General features: G+C 30.6%; 2 protein-coding genes and 1 long non-coding RNA gene across 3 annotated transcripts; all 3 read left to right on the forward strand.

Annotated features, from left to right (window-relative positions):
- Positions 1 to 1,440: 1,440 nt before the first annotated feature.
- LOC137833529 (uncharacterized) lies at positions 1,441 to 2,681 on the forward strand (the record flags this gene model as incomplete). The annotated part of the gene is made up of 2 exons (XM_068641873.1): positions 1,441 to 1,626; positions 1,969 to 2,681. Coding segments are annotated over 2 exons (621 nt in total), but the record flags the coding sequence as incomplete, so codon positions are not given.
- Positions 2,682 to 11,642: 8,961 nt separating this feature from the next.
- On the forward strand, positions 11,643 to 12,752 carry LOC137831948 (transcription factor bHLH148). Its single transcript, XM_068639864.1, has one exon. The coding sequence runs from the start codon at positions 11,986 to 11,988 to the stop codon at positions 12,610 to 12,612; it is 627 nt and encodes a 208-aa protein (XP_068495965.1). The 5' UTR covers positions 11,643 to 11,985; the 3' UTR covers positions 12,613 to 12,752.
- A 7,391-nt stretch (positions 12,753 to 20,143) lies between these two features.
- On the forward strand, positions 20,144 to 20,665 carry LOC137833121 (uncharacterized). Its single transcript, XR_011084679.1, has 2 exons — positions 20,144 to 20,371; positions 20,466 to 20,665. It is a non-coding gene; the product is annotated as an uncharacterized lncRNA (long non-coding RNA).
- The last annotated feature ends 4,511 nt before the right edge of the window (positions 20,666 to 25,176 follow it).

The following is a 25,176-nucleotide window of genomic DNA, read 5'->3' on the forward strand; positions in this document are numbered from 1 at the left end:
AGAAGAAAAGATTTAAAAGTAAAATTATGAATTTTATAAACATAGAAACTAAAATTATCATTAAAATTATGCAAAATGGTGCTCCACTTGGAGAAGGTGGAGGAGGAAGAGGAGGAAGGTGAACCCTAGTTAGCTAGTTTTCCCACAATAGAACTGTACAAATTACATTGACAAGCGATAGAGTCTCTCTCGGTAAGATATTAGTATTGATTTGTTGGCATAAAAGCATTAGATTTAGCCGCGGATTCGGGCATTATGTTTTGTTCATCCATATTCCACTCTACACATAAGCTTCACTTTCAGATGATAAACAAGTTGGAATACATATCTTCTATTACAAAATTACATTATATCATTTTTTATTTATTTTTGTTTTGGTTTAAAGCTTTTATAGGGAGTATTTAAAGTGATTAAAGAATTGAACTTTTCTCTTGAACTAACACAAAATAATTTTTAGATCATATTTTATCTTTAGCCTTATTTTTTATATACTGTCCATATAAAAATCTCTGTTTGACTCCTTAATAACAGACTAAATGTTTGTTTTAAAAGTTTTCTGGAAATTTTTATTGAATCTGCTCTTATTACATGTCATAGAGAGAAAAAAAATCATATATTTTTATTTTTTTATGAAATCTTAGGATAATTATTATTTTTTTCGTTTAGAAGTTTTCTGATCACCTAAATCTCGTAACCTAATGTTATGGGTAATATATAATTATTCAAGACACATCCTTAAGTTTTTATCCGAGATAGTTTTTAAGTTATGGAGCTTTCTAAAATTCTGGATGGACCCGAAATTGTACAGTTTTAATAATAAATTAGAGATTTTTTTTATATTGAAAGCAATATATATTGTAAAGATGATTTTACAAATATTTTACGATCTTGTGTTAATTTTGGTAAAATAAAAAAATAATATGTAAAATTCATAATTTACAGGTTAATTATTAGATAATTTTGAAATAAGGTCAACTTTTAAAAGAAGTTGAATAAGCTTTGAAACCTTTTTCAAAAGAGGTAGATAAATACTTTTGGAAATGGATGGTCTAATGAGATATTTGTTTATATATTTTAACAATAACACCTTTTTAATATTATTGGTCATGATTCTTTCAAAAAGATGATCTCTATACTAAGCCATACAATTAGCTTGTTAAAGCAAAATAAAGCATGTAAAAAATAATTCTTAATAAAATATAAAAAAGGAAAAAATACAATAGTTTGTTATGTGATAACAGTAACACAATTTCGAATTCTCCACCTTTATAAAGTTAAAAAAAAAAAAAAAAATTCAGATAACAGTTAAACTCCCGCCAATGAAAGAGCATCAAACACCACACAAAGTTTTCGCGCGCTCCGCAGAGAATCACCATGGCAGAACTAAGGATTTTTCGTCAAAGAAGTCTAACAAGGCACACGATTCATGAACCCTAACTTCTCACTTCTTTCGTCTTTATTTTCTGTTTCCATTTTTTTATTCAATTTCTCGCCGTTTCTTTCCTTCTCTGTCGCCAGATCACCGATAAAAGCTTGAATGCGGCATTTGCATCGGTTTCTGAAGATTCCGTCGATTTATCACTGTTCTCCGAGATCTCAGATGCAAATCGCAACGAAGATCTCACGGTAAGTTCTGATCTCACTGTTTTGTTTCTTCCAATGCTTATTGTGATGTTTCTTTGTCGCATTCAGGCCATACGAGTCGTGTGAGGAAAGATAATATAACGCTACCTAAAGTGAAGCTTCGAAATTGTGTTCATCGTTTGCGTTGATTACTTACACACACACACACACACACACACACACACATATATATATATATATATATATATATATATTATAATATCCAAATTTTCAATGCAAATCTGATTGTAATTGCAAAAATCTACTGGAATATTGGATCTATTAAGCATTTTTGTATGGATGGTGGAGGCTTCATCTCATTTAAATGTTTTTAATATGTTTCAGACCTTCTTCTTGGAAGAGCCTTCCTCGATGACTTTGCTTCCATCTGATTTAACTCCTAAAAAGCTGACTGACTCGACGGGAGTGATTAGCGCCACTAATTGTATTGGTGTAGATGAAATAAATACTTCTAAGTTTAATTCTGTGGAGGCTGAGATTACTGTGAATTTTCTCAGAAATGTTAAAAATGAGATCCTAAATTCGGTTAATGCTGCTCCCCAACGTAGAATAGAGCTTATGGATAGAATAATTGAATATATAGTAAGCGATCTCCAAACCTATACCCAGCCAGAGGAGAGAGATCAATTTGCTCATTTAATTTCTATGAAAAACCGCATGTTGTTTCTGTGTATCTTCATTTGGGTAATTGCAGTATCAGTTGTGCTTTTCTTCACCTCGGATACTCGTAGCCCTTACAGAGGATCGACGCCAACATGAATCATTATAGCAAAAGGTTGATATGCTTTTAGATTACGGGGTAAAAAAGTGTTATGATTTTTAGTTATGTAGTTTGTAAGTGTATCTTTTTAACTGAAAATTCTAGTGAAATTGATATAGCTCGTTCTTAGTCGTACACTTGACTTAAGGTACTTGGAAGTTTAGAATTGCTCTGAACTTGCATTGACTGCCATTGAAGTTGTTATACATGTATGTGCGAATACTAGTATTTGTATGATGTGGTTGATTAATGCTGTTAGCTAAAGATAAGTATGAAACTATCTGGTTTACGTTTACTTCAACCGATCTTATAAGGCAACCTTAATTTTACGTGTGGTGTGTGTTAATGCATTATAAAAGTTTTGTTCGTTGAGTAAAACTCCCTGTATTGTCAGCGTTTATGAGCAAATCTAGAGGAAAAAAATTTCAATATTCACAAAGAACAAAGTCATAGGCAGTTTTGTTTCTGTAGGCAACCAATTCAGCTGCAAATGGTATGACCTATAAATGCTTTTCTTGGTATAGACTCAATGGATTTCACATGCTGGTCAGTTGAGGTTGTTTTTACCGACCTTAGCCAAGGGAGTGTGCCAAATCCAGTTTTCAAAAATATGAACATAACCGATTTAAATATGCAAACCTCTTTAAAGAACCGGTTCTGAATCAAATTGTTTCGACGAACCAGTTCAGAAATTGAACTGATTTTAAACCGGTTTTAATAATTGAACTTGTTTCATAAAACCAGGTTGCCAAACCCTATATTTTGTATTTCATATTGCAGCTTATTACACATTGTACTTATGGAACTATGAACTTTAAGCCCAAATTTTTTGAAGCTAACGCAAGGTGGACAAATAACTGTTTATGTGAATAAAAATTGCACCAACAGAACCTTACTCAACCAGTGAAAAGATCTGAAAATTATTTGTATTTAGGTTGGCATGTGCTTTAGTTTGAAGTTGTAGCTGAAAAGTAGTCTAGGTACAGTTGCTCGTACACTGTTTAGGTTCAAGTTTTATTGACCATCACCTTAGAGTTAGATAATGACTATAATAATCAGCCGATGCCACATAATGTTGATCAATTTACATTCAAATACCTGTCCATAATTGAAGGAATAAATGAAAAACTCTATTGTACCATATGAAAGAGGAAGAACCTTACCTATACAACCAATAGATGACTACGTTCTTAACTTTTGACATTTTCTTTTCTTTTCTTTTTTCTGGAGTTGGTATTCGTTTGTATTTTGTATATAGTGATCTTGATAATATGTATTCAAACATTGCTGCTTTCTTTGACGAAGCTATTACTATTCTTGCTTATAGTTCACGTCGCCATTCTCTCTTTCTCTGCTTTTGCGGGGCCTATCTTAAATTCTTCAATTGATGAAAGTGTGGAATCAGTTGATCAACACCTCACTAGGACATTTCCTATCCCCTGGCCCAGTAAATATAAGTCTTATTCAGACACATGAGCAACATCTGGAAAACACTGCATAACATTTTTAATGTTCCAAGATAATTTAAACCGTTGAGTTCAGTGATAGGACCCACAGCTTGAGAAGCTAGCATAAATTTAACAGAACATTTTACCAAAAGATAAAAAAACAGGAGTAATTTATGAACTTATCTAGTAATTTGCGTTAGTGGGTGCCACTCTCTGCCAGAATACTCGTCAATATCTAGTCCTGCGAAAACCGATTCCTAATTGTATTAATAAATCCTTACACGAGTAGTTGATCTACCACGTGGTGCATTGATACATCTGAGTTAGAAAACATAATTTCCAGCATTGTTCATCCTGCATCATGTTCGGTCTACTCTGTTTGAAACTTGGGGCATCCATGTGTACGGTGTACCCTTTCTCCTTTCAATTTGACCATCCATTCTGGATTTTTTTATCAATGGTTATACTTTTTTTGTTGGGAAAGGCCAGCTGGCATATCAATGTCTATCCATTTCCTTTCAAGTTGTTAATCTAGTTTTGACGTTTTGTACTATCATGAAGATCTTAAATACAAAAGTAAAAAACATGCCTCAACTATAACTAGTTCCATTGACGTCTCCTTGGATATATAATTTCAACATCTAGTAAATGGTACCGAGTAATGGTATCAACCTTCATGATCCATAAGAAAGTTTTTCAGCCATAGCGGAAGCTACTCGTAATGCATAGGCGAACAAGGGTTTGGAAGAACACACGTGTGGCTTATAGGCTTGACCTCCTAGCTTAAGGTTCACAATGTATTCCATGTCTCTCAACTTATAAAACATATGGGCAACTTGGTTACTACTACTGATCTCCCCTATCAGTAAGAAGAAGTTTGTTGCTGAAAATGAGTCTGAAGCTATTCTGGATCGTATGACAGTCAGAAGAAGAGGAATACCAATTACTAAAGTGTTGGTGAAATAGAAACACCTTCTTCCAAAGGATGCAACTTGGCAATACTACTATGACTTGAAGAAGAAATTTCTAACTTTCCATCATTGAGGACAATGATTCTTTGAAGGAAAGGGCTATATTAGGAAATATGCGAAGCCATTAATCAGTTAGGTTGATTTAGTAGGTTTCCACGTGTCAGTAATTTAGAGGATAAATTTGCTATATGTTATAGTTGTGTCAGTTTTACTATATATGGCAATAAAGTTTTCTGAACCTTTCCTTAGGTGGTTCATATTCTCCCTCAAGTTCTTCGAGTCTTTTGTATTCTTAGAACTAGAAAATTTCATAATACAAATTTCTAAAAAACAATTCATCACTGTGATTGTTCTAGACCTCTAGTGGAGCAACAACACTCTGTGTTTTCTTATTAGAAAATAGGATTATTCCTTCACAAGGAGAAGACAAATGAATAAATTCAAACAACAGTGTTGATTGTTGACCTGGAGTTGTTTTGAAGTATGGAGAAAAAAGAAGCTAGGAGCGAAGCCAGTCATAATTAAGAAGCTAAAAAATTTATTCTGGTTTTGCTACTACTTATTTTTTCTATATCTTTCCAATTCACGAGGTTGCTAAAAACAGGGGAGAAAGTGGCTGAGAACGCTGATAAATAGTAATATTGATAAGATATATAATTATTATTCTTGTTAAAGGAAGTCTAATTAGATCTATTTCTTATTGATAAGATTCATAAAAAACCATTGTTTGAAAAACAACTTCAATTCACTTGTGTTGTTCTTTGAAATCTGATTGATGGAGTTAGCCTATGACCAGCCATCAGTTGTTAAAAAAAGTGAAGTTTTGGTGTACTCCATGAATGCACTTTTCAAGCCAATGCATGAGAGTAAGATATTAGAACTAACTTTGCTTAAAGTAAAATTTGCACTAAAATAGTGTGTTTTATATATTCTTTAATTGTTTCTTTGCCAAAACTTAGGGAGATGACTGGCTGTTATTTACCACTGGCTCGTGCTAGGTAATCATGTAGGAAAAGTAAATCTGATTCCTTAGCACTACATGGAATCTAGTGGACATTCTTGTTTCTCTGTTCACATGCATGCCACCACCCTTAGTGATCGAGTGACCTTGAGATGGTACATGAATTCGATCGAGTTCAAATAGTGGATAAACAGTTTTATATGGAAGTTAAAGTCTTGTGTCGCTTTCGTACCTGTATGTTTGTTTATTCCTAATTCGGGTAATAAAACTTGTGGAATACCTATGATTATATGCTTGCTTAATCTGAAAAGGTTCTAATGCATTCACAATAATCTCTAACTTGGTATGAAACATCAAAATCATCCACCATGATATCCGCAATTGTATTTATATGCGCAGCTAGCAGCCCTCACCTTTTACTTTTAACAACTGTGAATGATTCACACACACTACTTCTTATATTAAATTTCTAATCTAACCTTTTTATTATACTACGTCACTCATTAGATGAAAAGAAAATTGCATTTGATATTTCCATTCCTCACTTGGTAGGTATTGATATGATCAGATGAGTAACTTTCTAGTTTCTATTGTATGTCTTTTGAATCGAAAACTTCGTCCAATGTAGGAACAAGGCACAGGCCCCTGAATTTGCACCAAGCATAGCACAATGTGCGAATGGGAACTTGGATGAAAGCAAGCTCTGAAACAAAAGTTAAAAATCAACACGAGACACCATATTTTCTTTCTGATGGGCTAACAGTGAAATAATTGAGTACTGCATATTGATAGAATATTTGTGGTAGAGAGTGCATAAAGGGGGTCCATTTCAGTTAATGTGGAGCATAACTATCCACAGTCTGAAAGGAGTAAAACTCCAAAGCCACAACCAAAACTCTTAGCATTGCCAAGGTTAGAAAAGTGCCACAAGAAAGCACATGCATCTATCTATCACTTGTTCATTTTGGTGTTAGCATATCATCAAACCCAATAATTAATCATTGCACGAAAATGAAAAGAAATAATTTTTGGGGCCTATGTAATAGTGCATGCCCCATTCCTGAGTGATGGAATTGCTCAATTCTTGTAATAAAGTAACCACAACTCGAATGTTGTCAGAATTTGTCAAAGTTCATATGGGTGAGAGCTTTCGTTTTGATTGCCACTATGGTGCTTGCTTTTCATTTTGGGGGCAAAGTTTGAAGCCAGATATAAGCACACATGATAGGATTAAATGAGTGTACAACTTCAAACTTCGATTCATTCAACCAACATAAAAGCGTTTGTAAAATTCAAATGCTGCAAAAACAGTTTCACACTCAGAGCTAGATGGTGGTATACAAAATTACTTGTGCTTAATTCATATAATCAATTTGAAAAACTTAAAAGCAACACTTTTAAAAAGACATTGTTGATTGACTAACCAAAACGTTATTAGAATTATGTTTTTTTTTCGATACAGAGTTATTTCTTTCGGAAACAAACTAACCTATGGTTATGGAGGACTTAAAGTTGATCACTCCAACCTCATGGTCACTATGTTTTGAGAGTGGAAGACTATGTACTCAGTGTTATACTTTATCCTTAGTGTTGTGTGGATACGAAGCAAAGGGTGATGAGGTAAACAATATGAAATATCCATTAGGGAAAAAGACAATGTGTGTATAGTACTAAATTGTGATTCGTGAAGTTAGGTTAATTCGTATAGGCAATAATTATAATAATTATAAGACGTTGTTTATGGGTTAGAACTGACCTTATAAATTAAGAATGAGCTTAAAAACAATTACTAGAAGGTAAGGAGTACGAATAATATCTCTTGACGTGTAGAGTGTTTTTTTGTAAAGGAAATTCTTCATTAAATGGTCTATAAGTAAAAGGAGAACAAAATTAAACAAATAAAACGTATAAGTCTTGTGGTTTAAAAAAGATTTTATTTTTAATTTTTAGGATTTAAACATTCCTTAAATACTTTAATAAATTTATTTATTTTTTATCGATAAAAAATATATAGGTAGTTTCATAAGATAGTGAAGTTATTTTAAAATCTTATTTATAGTATATTTCTAAAAGGATGAGAAAGATGTCATGAAACAATATTTGAAACAATAAATAATACTTTTCAATTCATTATTGAGACATTATAAATTTTACACAAGACATAATTGATTTTTGGTTTAAAATGATACTTTCCACTGAAATTAAACAACAAATATTATAATTGTAATATTTTTTTTGTATAAAAAATATATGCCTGTGTAAAAGAATGTAGAATATGTTCGAACATTTTCTTTTATAATATTTTTTTCAGAGAGAAAAATAAGAAAAAAAAATGAGATTTTTAATTAGTTGAAACAAGTGTGTGTGTGTACAAGTTGAAAAAGAAAATTGGAGAAATTTTATGAATTTTCTTTTACAAATTAATTCGTGTATAAGCTTTGTGAAGATTTTTTATTTTATTTTTAAAAAAAGGCTTAAAAAACAATTTTTAAAATAAAAATATAATCACTTATATATCATATTTTCACAGCATCTCCATGGAGCTAGGGAAAAAAAGTGTTGGAAGAAGTGTGTAAGTCTAACTGAAGTAAAATTAATTAAAAAATATTATTGTTTCATAAGAAAGAAGTGACAATGGTTGAAAGGCTGCTATGATGGAAACATAGGTTGGTGGATGATTCACTATTTCCGAGGCGACGCTAACGACATTTTCTGAAAGCAGAAAAACGCATTGCTTTCATTCAACGGAAGTTGCCAACATAAATAAATGAAAAAAAGCTGTAAGATTTGAAGAGAGACAACAACCACCGAATTCATGAACACACCAAAAAAATCTCAGAATGTCTTTGGTTAAGCTGTTCAAGTAACATGCCTTTGTGTTTCGATTACATTGCATTCAATTCATCCTTTATATTACTTTATTATCAAAAACCTCAAAATCTACATTATTTCTCACAAACAATCAGTATACACTAATCCCATTCAACTTTTCAAAATATTTATCATTTTATCTAATAGAAAATTCTAAATTAGATTAGATTGAGTTTTGACCGAATTAGATAATTGGATCACAAATTTATAACTTTTTATTTTTTGAGAATATTTTAAAATAAATTGTATTATTTAATATTTAAATCATTTATATTTTTTAAAAAAAATACATTTAATTAATAAAATATTAAAATAAGTAAATAATAGTCATAATATATAATATATTATTATTATTATTTTTGTTAGGTTAAATTTACATTAAGTTAAAGCAATTCAGACAGAACTGAATTTGGTTGACTTGAGCTTAATCTAACTTATTTGAATTAGATTCTCATATTATCCAACCTAATAATAAAATATCTTTACTTTGACACATATTTTAAAAATTTTCTTATAATTAATTAATTGGTAAAAAATATTTTTCCGATTTATGGACAGCTATTTTCTACTAAAAACATTAAATAACAATGTTTAGTGATGTTTTCTCCTCCAATTATATCTCTCCTATTTAAAATAAAAGTTGAATATAAAATCTTATTTAAAAGAACTGAATTTCATACTACTTAGACCTACATTTTATCTCTAATATGTGTTCCTTTCACAGTAATATTATAAACCATATCTTACCACATTTTTCCTTTTTTATCATCTGCTATGTACAAAAATTATATAAATTTATTTATGAACCCTTGTACTAGTAGTGTGTCTTTCTCTGGAACCTAATCAAGTTCTCAAAATTAGATGAGTGAGTGGAAATTCATAATAGCTTTGTGAAGACATATATCCTTTGGATGTGATTTGGAGGATTCCGTTGGGTCCATGAGTGTTGCCATACCTTTTAGGGAAGTTACAACAACACAAAATGTTAGGTTCACCAAAACAAAAGTTCTTCAAATATATACCAAGTTTCTTGCACATAAAAAACTCAGAAATACAATTATTTTGCTCGTATAATAAATAATGTTTTATGTTGGTTTGAAATGTTGATATTAATTCAATCCCTTGTATAACACATACAATGTTATTTTAAAAGTCTTAAAGATCCCTTAAATGGGTAATTCTTCCATATTTTTACAAAAGTAAATGCTATTAGCTTTTTTAAAGTGTTATTGATATGGTAACTAAATTTATTGATAAATTCATAATGAAAGACAAGGTATAAAATATCTACAACCCTCATATGTAGAAGAAATTATGCAATGTGGTTGAAGAAGGAGCTTAAGTCATGCGCCAAACTTAGAAACATGTTATGTTTTAGGGTGAAATCGTTTCAACAGTTTTGACATTTTTGTCTTGAAATTACATGCTTTTTTGGAAAGTACATGTGATTATGGTATTTATATTCTTTAACATATAAATATAATATAACCACACAGAAACCAATATGGGGATAAAATCTTTTTGCTCTATAAATAGGATTGGGTGCCCTTATAATATATTTTTATTTTTTGGTAAAAAAAGATATAGTATTTTTTACATTATTATCTTCTTCTAAATTAGCCTTTAATCTAATACAAACTTCTTCGTCATCTCAACTTAATATCATTTTTTTTTTGTTTATCTCATTATTTCACTATTTAGACTTAATTTATTCCAAAACTCCATCAGGGCCAACTTGTAGAGAATCGTATACCTAATTTATAAAGTTACAAATACTTATAAAAGAATAAGTTATTTCAATCTATTCTTATTAGAAGCATGTGTTTCAAAACAATTTATCTTCAATATTTATATATGCTAAAAATATTTATTTCAATTTATTTACTTTTAAAAAGAATATTTAAAAAGAAATACATTTATAAAAAATCTTAAAAATTACTCACCTATATATGTGAATATAATACAATTTTTCATCAATGAACGGGTGATAAGAAATTTATAATGTGCTATTTTTATCATGTAAAATTTATTTCATAGTAGGAAGTGTAACTCATTTAGAAAGCTTTTTTAATACACAACATTATACTGTTTTTCACTTTTCTTCTTTTATCTTCACATTTTTTTTAAGAAAATAGAAACTGTGGGTTACATTACACGTATTTTTTTTATTTCGTTTCTATTTTTCTTGTTTACCAAATCACCTTTTTTTCCTCTTTTTTTTTTCTTTCTCCTCTTCATTCTTGCACTGCTACTAAACTCGTATATAAATATTCTATTTAAACTTTAAAAATTTGAAATATATTAATTAATTTTCACGTAAAAAAATATTTATCTTTTATGAATGTTTATAAAGAAAAATACTGAAATAGTACCAGGATGAAAAACGAGAAGAAGAAAAAAGTGGCATTTTTTCAGTTATAAAAACATCAACATGTGGCTTAAGGAATATTTAGCAAATGAAATTGGTTGGGGTAAGCAAAAGAAATCCACTGAAGATATTTGAAATGCTCTCTAGTTTGGAGATGGGAAGAAGGAAGAAAAGAAAAGTAGAGACAATCCAACGTGAAAAAGCATAAGTCGCAATAATCCATCATTAATGGATTGTAATACTTTATTACAAACAAAAGAATGAAACTAGTATCACTTTTTCATGCCTCAAATCACAATTTAATCTTAATTATCGTTAAGAGATTATATTATTTTGACGCAAAGCAAAATGCTAACTCACACAAAATTTAAACTTAATTTTCGTAATAATAATATATCGATGACGAAAAATAAATAATTTAATTATTGGGAGTATTAAATAGACAGTTTTGATTGTCATTAGCATTAAACAAGGACGTAACAAACCAATCATTCACGCGTGACATAATAGGATTATGCATCATTTAACAAAACAAATGGTTTTAGAGAAAAGGAAAGAAAAGAAAAGAAGGAGGATTAAGAAGTAATTAGGTTAAGAAGGGAAGAAAATGGGTTTATATAAGAGTCCTCTTCCACCCTTTCTCTCTCCCTTGAAGAGAAGCTGGGATTGAAGAGACACCTCACCCACCCAAACACCATCTCATCTCATCGATTCATTAATTCATTCATTCCCATTTTCCTTTCCATAGTGTGTGTGTGTGTGTTGGATTGCAGTGGTTTTATTAGATTAGATCTACCCACACCCATAAATCTAACTATCTATCTATATATAGCCCTTCAAACCTCAAACCCCACTCCTCTCACTTCTAGAATCTACGCATAATTTCATCACTCTTTCATCGGAATCTCATCTGAATCCAACAACTTCCCGGAAATAGAAACCCTTTTCTAATATCGTTGGAGATGTTCTCCTCTCTCATGGCCAACCCAACCGATCGCTCACGTGACTCCCACCGCGTAAAGAAGAAGAAGAAATCCCCCGCCAAGCCACATCCCCACCAAGACCACTCCCACGCCAGATGGAAAACCCACGCGCAGCAGAACCTATATTCCTCCAAGCTCCACCAGGCCCTCGCGCGTGTCAACATCTCCGCCGACGCGCCCCGCCGTGGCAGGGCAGTCCACGAGGCCGCCGACAGAGTCCTCGCCGCCGCCGCCCGCGGCAGGACGCGCTGGAGCCGCGCCATCCTCACCAACCGCCTCAAGCTCAAGTTCAGGAAGACACCGCACAAGCGACACAAGGTGGTTGGCCCGCCCCGCCCCAAGAAGCCCCGCTTCAGCGTCCTCCGCCTCAAGGGAAAAACCCTTCCCGCGGTTCAGCGCAAAGTTAGAGTCCTCGGCCGGTTGGTTCCCGGTTGCAGGAAAGAACCGCTTCCGATCATTCTCGAAGAAGCCATCGATTACATACCTGCGCTCGAGATGCAGGTTCGCGCCATGGCGGATCTCGCTCAGTTACTCCTCGGCTCCTCCTCTTCCTCCTCCTCCTCCTCCTCCGCCGCCGCCGTATCCTCCTCCGCGCCGCCGAGTTGATCCACCTTCCGGCGACTGTGCCGCGTGTCATATATTTTTCTCTCTTGATTTTTGTTATTATTTGCCTCGTTTTCACCCTCACTCGTCTCGGCTTATGTTAATTGTCCAGTACATACATATTATATCTTCTTCTATTTTCATTTTTTTTTTCAATTTTTCCTTTCCACCAATTCAATCTCATACATAATTAGCATGCGACGTTCATAAGGATATCGCCTACCAGACAAGCATGATTTAGGGGTCGCGTAAATATTGATTGTGGGTCTGTTTTGATTCCTAAAAACACTTAAACGTATGTTATATGTTATCATTCAATTTTTTGTCCAAATCAAGTGGTAGATTGATTAAAGAAAAGGATGCTGTTACGATGATGACGATGATTATGATGATGAAGTAGGTGGCAAGTTAGAGTTAAGCAGCCTACAATCGGAACTATATATCCTACCCTTGAGGGTAAAAACCAATTAATGAAAATGATGTTGTTAATGTAAGGAATTCATGGTGTGCAGTGTTAGTAGCAAGATTTTTAAATTGCCTCTGCCGTCATACTCGTGTTTTCTTTGCAATATTTATCTGTGAGAAATTTATGGATAAGTATAAATATCTGTTGAGGACTTAAAAAAAGTACTTTTTCTTTTAAAATAATGTGTATTAGAATTTGAAAATATAGGCATAGAGGTTTTGGTAGGTTGTGTGATTGGCACCTGCAGTGGTATTGAAAGAGGAACTAAAATGGGTTGCGACAGCTTTTTCTTAATTGGTGTGGTTTTGTGATACTGAATTTGTGGGAAGAGTTTTATCTCAGTAAGCAATGGAATGGCATGGAGCATGATAAGGTTACCCGTTAGTTACCCCGTAGGAGTAGTGTTTTGGAAAGGAAGTTTGTGTCATTCAAATTGCATAGCTAACTGCACTTCTCTAAAGTTTTGCCGAAAGTGCCAAAAACATGCTTATTCCACACATTACTATGGTCCCATGTGGCTTGTCGCCCCCACCTCGTACGACCCTCCTGACATTTTGACATCACCCTCTCTCTCTCTCACTCTCTTTCTTCTTCTCCTGCACCTCCCCACTCATATTAACCTCCTCCTCCAACCTCTACCACCCAAACCCTTCATCACAAAACACACCCCAAATAAATAATAAACAAAACAAAACAAAACATAAACTCATGAATTTAGGCGAATCTGAGAAGCTGAGGTTAATGCTTCACATGCCACTCCACATGGGGCAAATGCCCTGGCCCACTAATGAGTTGACACCTGTCCACTCTGTTTTCACTCTCAGACAAAAAACTGCCCCTCTCACTTTCGGTGGCAGTGAGAGCACACGAGTGCCTGAGTTTCATCGCTATCAGTAGTAGTGCCTCATCCTCCTCCCAGACCCCCATTTCAGGATCATCATTCATGAAGAAAAATGGCTTAGAAAAAGGAGAGGATGGGTTAATTTACCACCAAGGGCAATTAATTCTTCAACAATAGGACCACCCAGAACCAAAAGCTTTAACATTTGCTAGTACCTGCTTTTAAAGTTTATCACGTGATGGTTGCACTTATTTATTTCATTTTTTTCAGTAATCAGTGACCAGAATTCAATACCTCCCATGTGCCTATTGAATTTTGCTTTTTACATCATGCCAGGGTCTCCCAATTGGGGATTCTGACAATGCCCAAAAAACATGCAAAAGGAGGACCAAATGTGGTTTTTTTTCATTAAACAAACACTAAAGAAACCGAAATAGGAATATAAAATAGAGGCCCTTGGTTTGGTTGTAGTGTATCTGTCCACATCCTGCACCATCCTATTATAAAAAACCCTCACTATTTTCAAACAAGTGACAATGGTCATTGGTCAATATGGCGTTTGCTTAATGAAAAAAAAAAAAACACTCGTAACACAAATGTTAGCATCACAGCTTAAACAGATTCAAGAAAGGGAAAAGTGAATAAGAAACTAACAAATTTATTCCCTTTGTGTTCTTGTCCTCTACTTTGCTCATGCGTTTCTCCTAAAAATGTTTCTTCTGACAAAGATATTCTCGATTAATTTACCCAAGAATGAACCAATACTTTATTCCACGCAATTCTCTTCATACGAATTCTACGGGGTGTCACTTTTGAACTTTGATCATATGGTTTCGTATGATTACGCTGTAAAGGAAAAGGACAAGGGATGTTGGCTTCTTATTATAATATAATTGAAAAGCAACCCGATTCCAATTTGTCTGATGCCACAGAAAATATTTGTTAGAGGTAAGAAGCCTCATTAAGCAATATTTGGCTTCAAGTTTCCACAACCTGTATTTAACAGATAAGCTATACAGTTAATAGATAAGCTATGCGGTTAGTAAGCACCACATAATAATATTGGAAATTTTGCTTCATACACTTTTACACGTGATGAATAATTGATTTGGTGAAAGAGATGGCCAGATGGGGAAGGAGGAAAGACATAGACATGATGATTGGTGTCACATGAGTTGTGTAAGAGAAAATTATGTGAAAGTGGTTATTATATCCCATAAGTTATTAGCAGAATTAATACCAGATTTTCAAAATTACCTTATAATTTAGTTTCATCTCTTTCTTTGAAAAACTTTATGTGAAATTTGGGTTTTAATTAGCCTTTATTTTCACAATTCATCCATCTTCTTATATTTCATCTCTATAAAAAAACAAAACTTCTTATATTCTTTTGTTAGATTTCATGTATAGTTAAACTTAAATTTTAGTTTTATTTATAGGTCATCATAACATAAATAGTGACAATTTTTCAAAATATCAATCATCAAACTATTCATTACACATCAATATCAAACAAACAAGAGAAATTGAATAATTTATAAACAGACGATTTATAGTTTCTAATTGTTGTTCACATAGGACACAAAGTGTATTAGGGAGACATGTAATGCTTCTACTTAAATTATCCATAGTTGGCATTCTGTTTCTAAACACTCTCCATAGTAAGCATTGTGCAAATGACATTTCATTCAAGTTCCATAACTTTTCAAATACAAAGTTATCTTTCCCTATTATTTCATTATGCATAATATTATATGTGTGTATCTGTGTCCTACATTTTAGAGATTATACTTATTTCCATATACATGTCTATGTCGTATCAATATCTCTATTACATTGGTTTCGAAACCTGTTCATCCTTAACACCAAACCTGAGTCAATAATAACTACTCAAGATCAAATTCTCTTCTCTAATGAATAGACCAAATCATTTATTTTTACTTCCTTATCCATATCTACGTCATATAAGCTTAAGTATTTTCCTTTCAACATCACTCCCCACCCATTTAACATGTCAAAACCTAATCCTTTTTCCATTCCCTATTTCTCAACATATATTATCTTCCAAATACCTATTCCATTAATGCTTCAAGTCTATTTTCTTAAGGTCCCTCCACCAAAGAGACTTTACATTATCTATACTATTACTCCTCAAGTCTCTCCAATCCCATATTTAAACACTAGTATTTCCTTCCCTGGTCCATCATTTTCCTCTTCAAATCTCCAAATCCACTGCCCTTGTGTTTTTTAAGTGTTACAAATAAGTGAAACTTTATAAAGAATGGATGGCAAGACAGGTGAGAATCCAAAATTCATACACATCTTTTTCTCTCTTTCTATTATAACGCAAATTTCAGAAACATTTCATAAATTAAATATATGTTTTTTTAGCTTAATTTGTTTTTGTATGAATGAGTAGTGAGACTAAATGTCTTTCACGGTAATGATCAAGAGAAGAAGAACTAGATTATGTGTGGTTTGCCTATTCATCATGCCCTAATCATGGAGTGATTAAGGTAACAACTTCCTTTTAGTTTTATGTTATGGCAAAAATAGCTAAACAAATTATATTACATTCTTCATCTACAAAGCATAATATTTAACTTATTTTTGGTTGATAAAAAAAATTGAACTTATTTCTTAGGAATAGTACATTTGAGAACTCAACGGAAAGATTTGATGACCCAACCAAGTGAAAGATTCTATTAAACAAGGTTCCTTTAGTAAAAAGATTTTTAATTTTGTTTTACCCAACTAAGATGTTATGGTTTAGTCTTCCTTTTATCTGTTGAAATATTTGTATTTACTTGATTAATTATGTTATCTGTCTTTCACACTATTTTTTTTATGTATTAGTATAAATGTACATGTAAACATAATTGTCAATTTAAAAAAAAAAGAGTAAGCTATGGATAGATTTTTTATTTGCTGGTGAACATTATTGATAGACAATTTCGTCAGTAATTTACACGTCATGAATAAGTTATTGATAAAAAATTTCTCTGTGATGGACAAAAATCACTTACCTTTGCCAAATTTCTTAACATATTTTTTTATTTTGTCTGCAATTTTTGTTTATCAACAAATTTTATGCATTATCAAGAGAAATTAATCGTTGTAATAGCAATTTTTTTGTAAAATACCACAGGTTAAGATGACAAACAGTAGATAAAATTTATTCTTCTACACGTTTCTATACACTTCTTTTATTTCATCATTTTTACTATAACTACAAATTTAATTATTGTTTTTATTATTATTATTATCAATTATTACTATTACAATTGTTATATTATTGTTATTGTAATGGTTTACATATATAATAATGATAATTATCATGCTCATAAAAAATAAAAATAATTGATAATTATCATTATCATTATCACCAACAAATATTTACTACCTTTTTTTATCATTATATATAGTTTATGATTATCATCACTATCACTTTTATTTATATTAATATTATTATTATAATTATTAACACATAATTATCTCTTTCAAATACCTTACCACAAAGAGTATATTTATCTTTATTATTAATCTTCTACTAGACCATTTTGTGTACATAAAAAATACGACAAGATAATGGTAGTATTTTGTTCCCCTACTCTTGTATAATTTCATTATACTATCTATTCTTATTACAATCTAACCATCAAACAAAGTCCAAAAAGAATAATACCACTTGACCTTTAAAGGAGGCAATTGATTAAACATTACTATAAACAGGGGATGCCTTGATATTTGAGTATCTCTCTCTTTATATTTTTCATTAATTAAATGAAAAGTGATAAATAGTGTTGAAACTTGCAAATTGTGATTTATGACAGCCACATAGTATTAACTATTCCACAATTAGAAGTTGATTTTGAAATTGTGAAGAAGAGTAATTAAAGAGGCGAGGCAAAGTAGCAGCACTAACCCTTGGGAACACAATGATAGTTAATTAGGAATATAGCATCAAATAATTAGTGCTTAATTTGTGGCATACAACGGGGCCTCAAACTAATTGTCGTTACTTAAAAATAAGTAGCTATCAGATTGTGCTTTATTTTCTTGCTGATAAAAAAAAAATCAGATTGTGCTTTATGACTACACTAATTATATATTAAAGGTAAGTTTAGAGTAGCTTTAAGAACATGGATTAAAGAATTGATTGCGTAACCATTTTGGTTTATTTTTATCATGTTTGTAAATTTTAGGTGGGTAACGTGGTGGTGATGAGGATTACAAATCTTTGTCCCCGTTAACTCAAACATTAAGCTTCTTCATTGCTTTCACATTTCTACTCTTTATCATTTCTTCTGTCACTTCAATGTCATACCAAGTTCTACCAAAATAATATATATAATCCATCAAGATATCAAAGACCACGTGAAAAGAAGAAGATTAGTAATACTAAATAGAGATGAAAATGAAATTGTTTTGACTTAAAAATGCACCAATCAAAAGAGGAAAAGACAAGGAGATTCCTATTTTCTGATTTTAAGTTTCTCTCATTCTGAAATAACTAGAGTGAAATCAGACATTCCAATTAAATTAATTAAATAATTGATGAAAATAATATCAACAAGTAAAAATAAACAAAATAAAACTTTGGTCTATAATTTACACGAACATCTGATTTTATTTTCTTTTTGGCAAATACATTATAAAATTGGTGTAATAAATAAACAATTCAATAACTATACTGTTTTTATATTCAATTCACAAGTAAAAGCCTAAATTAACTCCACGCATATTTTTTATTTATTTCATAAACACTTGTATTTTTTTTTAAATCACATCGGCAAACACAATTATAAAATTCTTGAATATCAAAATAAATTTGACCTCCTAGTGCATATTAAAGAATAAATCATACAAATCATATTTTTCTTCTAGAGCTTGTAGTAGATATTATTTCCACTGAATATTCTTTAGTGTTACCTTAACACCAATGGTTGTACGAAATCACACGATGATGATGCCACACACTTTCAGGTAATACAAGGTCCTCATCATCATCATCACAGTTTATCTATCTGTTCCCTCTGGTCTTTCTTTTGTTTCCCTCAAGCCTCTTTCAGGAAATAATTTATGTATGTGCTGAAAATGAAAAGGAAAAAAATATTATAATTAGTTTATTTTTTAAAGATTGACGTGTTATAATATTATAATATATTTTATTTTAAAAAATTATTTATTATATATTATATTACAGAAAAAAAAAGATTTTACGTTGTGTTAGAATGTTATATATGAGAATTAGGGCAGAAAGAGATGAAAAATGATAGTGACATGTGGGAAGAGACAGTGGAACACCGGAAACCATGTTGCTAGGCAGTTCTTCTCTTTGGCATGTGATGTGAGGAAACCAACACTGGTAGCTACTTATTCTTGTATCTTTACTTTTGCAATGTAAAATGCTTTTTTCATATGGCCTGCTCCATGTGAGTACAACAAAAGCTAAGGTAAAGAAAAGGACAAGCATTTGAAAGATCTGAATAATTTATTTAAAAGGTTTCCCTAAACCACATGGAGGGGTCATGGCTTGTCCATCAAACTAAACAAAAAAAAATAAAGTGGGAAAAGAGAAAAAGAAAAAAAGCAGCTATAGTGTCTGTGTGGAGATGGCAACCCCATATGCTTCCCACTCTCTATCTGCAGATGTCTCTCAGGACTTCCGTTTCAACCTTCACTCCCTTAATATTGCATATTTCCTTCGTCTTCTTCCTTGCCGACAAATTTTCCACATTTTCGAACAAATACCTTTTTTTTCCTACAATTATGTGACCAATCACCATTCAACACCCCATTTTTTATAATTATTAAAATGCATCAATCTTTAACTCTTTCTGTCATAAAAATTTTCTTATCAGAAAAAAATAATATATATATATATAATCAACCCACAACAAGAAATTGCTTAATTAGCTGGAAAAAAAAAAAGGTCTTAGATCGACACTAAATAGTGTCAAATAAGCCTTTGTTATTCACAAAATTCAAATAAAATGTGAGAAAGTGTGGGTTATACCCACGCAAACTTTAAAAAAAATAATAAAAAAAGTTGTGTGGGTGAAACGGCCACTATTAAAAGTATAAAAATAATAAAAATTTAAATATTTGAAGGTTTAGTCCACGCAAACAATTAATTTTTATTTATTTGAAAATTCTTAATTTTTAAGGTTTTGAATATTTTTAGAAAATTTTAAACCCTTTTTCAGAGGAGTCTTAAATAGCCTTCAGCTTAGCTTGAGCACTATCGTTCATAAGCAGCGTGCCAGGGAGAAGTCTCAAATAGCCTTCAGCTTCAGCTTGAGCACTGTCGTTCATAAGCAGTGTGTCAGGGAGAAGTCTCGAATAGCCTTCAGCTTCAACTTGAGCACTGTCGTTCATAAGCAACGTGCCACGTGATGGAGTAGTCGTGCCACCGTGAGAACGCAAACGGAGTCTTCGCAGTTTTGCCCTAGGTTTCATTTCGATTCCTTTCTTTTTGTGTTATGTGTAATTTTATTTTTTATTCCTACTCTCGGTTTTGCCCTAACATTGTGCTTTGATTTTCAGTGGTTCTCTGTGATTCTTGCCCTAACACCTTAAATTTTGTGTGCATCTCTCATGGTGAAGGTAAACTTAATATGCCAGAATCATAAAATCCACCAGTAAGGGTCCCCTGTTTTTATTACTGGATTCACTGGTCTTGTCCCCTGTTTTTATTAGTTTTGTATTTTTTACACTGGTCAAATATTATTGATTCACTGGCCTTAGTCTCTGTTGTTTTGTTTTTTTGGATCGTTCGACATTTTTTGGACACAGCTGGTGGCATGTAGTTCAATGACACCATATTTATGTCAGCACGCCTTTGCTTTGAAAGTCCTTCTGTTCCTGATTGAACTCTTTCATACTTAGTCTTCCGTTTTTACCCCACGATAATAAACCTTTTTTTTTGTAGTGACCATTTTTACATATATTTTGTTATGGAAACAAATACACTCTTTGAAGTTTATTTTATGCTTTACTAGAATTAAGAACGAATCGTGTAAGAATTTAAGAAAGTAAATTTAGAGTGATTTGAAAGAATAATGTTATCAAAGTAAAAAAATAGTGTATTAAGATAAATTTATTAAAATTTGGAAGTAATATGATGAGTATGATTGAATTTTTAATTTATTTAAAATATTAAAAATATAAAATTAAAAATTTATTCTTGTTTTAAAATTAATTAAAAAATAAAATATATTATTATAAAATAAAATATTATTCTAAAATTTTGATAAATAAAAAATTTATTTCAAAATAAAATATATTAAAATAAATTAATTTATAAAATATCAAAATTTAAATTAATAAAACTTATTTTATTTATTATTTATTTTATTATAGTAAATTTCTAAACATCATTATATTAAAATATAATTGATTAAATTAAAAAAACCTATTTTTGAAATGAGTTTTTATTTTTGAAATTCTAATACTTTATTTCTCGATTTTGTAATTTTATCTTAACACAATATATTTGGTATGTTTTTCACTTCAAAACAAAAAGCTCCTAAATGTTTTTATATTAAATTTATTAATTAAATTATATTTTAAAATAATTTGTTTTTTCAAAAAAACATAAGTAAGAAAGTAAAATAATGGAATTTTGTTGTTGTTGCGGGTGAGTATTTAGAGATTATCAAAACCTAACGGTCAATTTTGTATCTTTGTCTTTTATAGATAATCTTTGTCTTAGAGTTGTAACATTTATCTTTATTCTTTTTACATATAACAGTAAATTTGTAAATTTCTAATGTATACGTCACTTTTTTTTTCAATCCTTTGCTTAGTGTGTACATGATACAAAAATTATCTCTTCCTAAAACAAGGCTATGCAAGCATCGATATACTAATCTCATTCCTGGACCAATTGCACATTTTTATAGTTAGTTCTTATGTTATGTAGTGTGTTGTTCGGAAAATCAAAATTAATTCTCCCTTTTGTGTAGATATAAAATGGGCACTTGAAGAAGTAATAAGCAAATAATAAAAAATAGAGCAAATAGAATAATGACAAAAAAAAATTTTAACATGGAAAAACTTCCTCAACTTGAGAAGTAAAACCCACGGGACAGAAATGTCTACACTATGAAATTAGGATTACAATATTTGTTTTTTTCACACGGTGAGAATAACACTCAATATCTCCCAACAAGGATAAAATACAAAGTCTTGCTAATATCTCACTAGAATCTCTAATCTCACCCAAGAAGTATGAAATACAAAGTCTTTAGCATCTCACTAGGATTTCTAATCTCATCATTATGGTGGTTATCTATTCTCTCATTTACTCTCTAATCTCACCTAACAAGGACAGAATACAAAGTTTCTCTAGTATCTCACTAAGATTTCTAATCTCATCCAAGAATGATGGAATACAAAGTGTCTCTAGCATTTCACTAGGATTTCTAATATCAGTCAAGAAGGATGAAATACAAAGTCTCTCTAGCATCTCACTGGGATTTCTAATCTCACCATTATGGTGGTTATCTATTCTCTCATTCATCTCTATGTTGCTATTCTCACTTACTTGTTTTTCTTTTTCTCAGAAGTTCCCTTTTATACCTAGAATAAGAGGAAAACTTCTTCATAAAGAGATTAATGCTCATTACATTTTCGCTAGAGAGTTACAATTCCAAAAAACTTTTGAATGACCATAGTTGAATATATTCAATGAATTACTTACCAATATTCATGGGTCATAATCTCCTATAAATTAAAGAGGGATTCCCAACTCTTTGTGTATAAAAAGTCATGCAACCTTGCACTTAATTAGTTGATGAATACATTAATTAAATAATTAGAGAAATTACCATGTCACTAACTTATTGGGATTAATTATAAGGTTTAAGAGGTAATTAAGATGCATGTGGTGTAATGTGTTGAATTTGACTTACACACAAAAAAGTAAATACATCCTGCATGTTACGAATATTTTTGTATGATAAAGTATACAAATGCATGAAATTAAAAAGTGCTATAAATGCAACATATCTAATTGATATAATTTTGTTTATCCATAGTAAAAATAATAGGTGTTTAAATCATAATTTTCAAAACTACAATACTTTGATAAAAAAAAACAATTATTTTTTAATAATTTTTAAATTTTATTATTATGTCTAATGTTAATTTAAAAACTTGTGTTAAATAAATTAATTTTTTGAAGTTTTTAATAATTTTTTCTAAAATATTAATTTAATTGGTATATAAACTTAGGAGGCATGTTATAATTAAGATGGGAAAAGTTACATGAACTGGGTTCTTTTAAAATCTCGATCCCTAAAATACACATTGGAGAGACTAAATATAGGAGTAATTAAATATTCCAACTCGTTTACAAAATCTAAACTATATACAAAAGTAGCTTATAGAAATATTCTTTCACTTAACTTATTATATACTAGTTTATCTCTATCTAATCTTCCTCATTTTTTAAAATTCGTAAAAGATAATTAATATTTTGTAGTTACTCAACAAAGTTAACTTTAGTTATGAAAGATTTTAAAGATATTTTATGTACATCAATAACCGTTCATTTTTAACCTTTATTATCATTAGCTTTTGAGACTTCAGATTTAGAAATGAATGAAGTCCTAAAGTAAAAAAATAAATAAAAGTATATACAAAAGTTAATATTCATCTCTGTTGAAAGTCTTAAAATGGATATAGTATTTAAAAAGCATCTATTAGTATAAAAGTTGAGGAAATAAAAAATTCCTTACATCTTAATTGTTCGCCACAATTAAAAGATGTTTTTAAATAAAATACAATATATTTGGTTTCTTGGGTAAGAATATAGGTTTTAAAATGAAAAGTTATAAGAGTTCATTTTATATATTTTTCAACGAATGAAAACCCGAAAAGACAACCTAACCAGTGTACCACGTGGCTCCCATTATGTGAGGTCTTAATTAAAAGGATTAATGCAAGTAACCTAATTTTGCCATTCTTTACCGATAAAAAAAACCTAATTTTGCCAAACATAAAAATTGTCTTCAAGATGTCAGGATAAATTCACGACTTTCATTTACAAGTCACAGTATAGTACCAAAGACTTTTCAAAGCAAATAAAAAAAAAAATCTAATTTACCCTAAATTATGGTAATATTGATATAATCACGTACATGATAAGACAAATAAAAACTTGTGCATTTATTGTAACTACAAGCTTATTGGTATTTTACTTTAGGAGATTGTCCACTCTAATATGGAGACTCTACGAATTAATTTTGGCATTTTTTTTATCTAATTCTGATATTGATATTTTATTTGATTTATTCTTCATCAAAATAAATATTTTTACATGTAAGTGTTACTATCTCCATTTCATCATTTAAAAAACTAAACATTATTATTCACACAAAACTAAACATTATCATTTCTTCAAGATGACAAATATCAAGATGATATATGGTAACCGAGAAATATGTAATGAAAAATAGACAAGTTAACGCTACAAGAAAATTATTAAATAAAAATTAATTTTATAGATAAAAAATAATTAATTATTATATTAATTAAATTAAAATAATTGATTTTTAAATTAATTTCTATAATTATTAAATAGTTTATAAATTAATATCTAATTAATTATCAAAATTTTAACTATTAATTATTTAAAAATTAATTAATTAGTAGTTAAAACTTTCATATCTAAATATTATTAGTCAAGAGATGTTTAATTGCTTTTCATAAACATATTTTATAAGGTAAAACAAAAAAACATAATTTTCTATAGCTAATTGTAGTTTGTAGGGTCTATCCCTGTTGAGTTGCCCTGCTATAGGTTTTTTTTTATGATTTGGAGGTATATAATCTCTTTTTTATGTATATGTATATGGCTTGGAATATTTTTATTTTTTTTAATTTAATTAATTCATTGCCTATAAAACAATAAACTGTAATTTGTAAGAATTTTTCTTTAAAGTTTAAATTGAAATATATATATATATATATATATATATATATATATATATATATATATATATTCTTAGTGATATCTAATAAATGATATTGCAGAAAAATAATGTGTAATGAAGCAATGTTTAGGTGATAATAATAAATAATAAAGTGGATTCTGTTGTTTTGGTAGATTTGTTTTATGAATTGTGCAGACAAGGAAAGGGCAAAGGGTGGTTAGTTTTATAGTTAATTTGGAACAGCATGATGAATTGGATGGAGGCAACCTCTCTTAAACTCAGGCCAATCAGTATAACCTTTTCACCCAACCATTGTC

This window comes from Phaseolus vulgaris, chromosome 6 (assembly GCF_000499845.2).
Source record: "Phaseolus vulgaris cultivar G19833 chromosome 6, P. vulgaris v2.0, whole genome shotgun sequence".
NCBI lineage: Eukaryota > Viridiplantae > Streptophyta > Magnoliopsida > Fabales > Fabaceae > Phaseolus > Phaseolus vulgaris.

Excerpts from the sequence above, each read along its gene's own strand:
- LOC137831948 (XM_068639864.1), top strand. The coding sequence starts at position 11,986 with ATGTTCTCCTCTCTCATGGCCAACCCAACCGATCGCTCACGTGACTCC.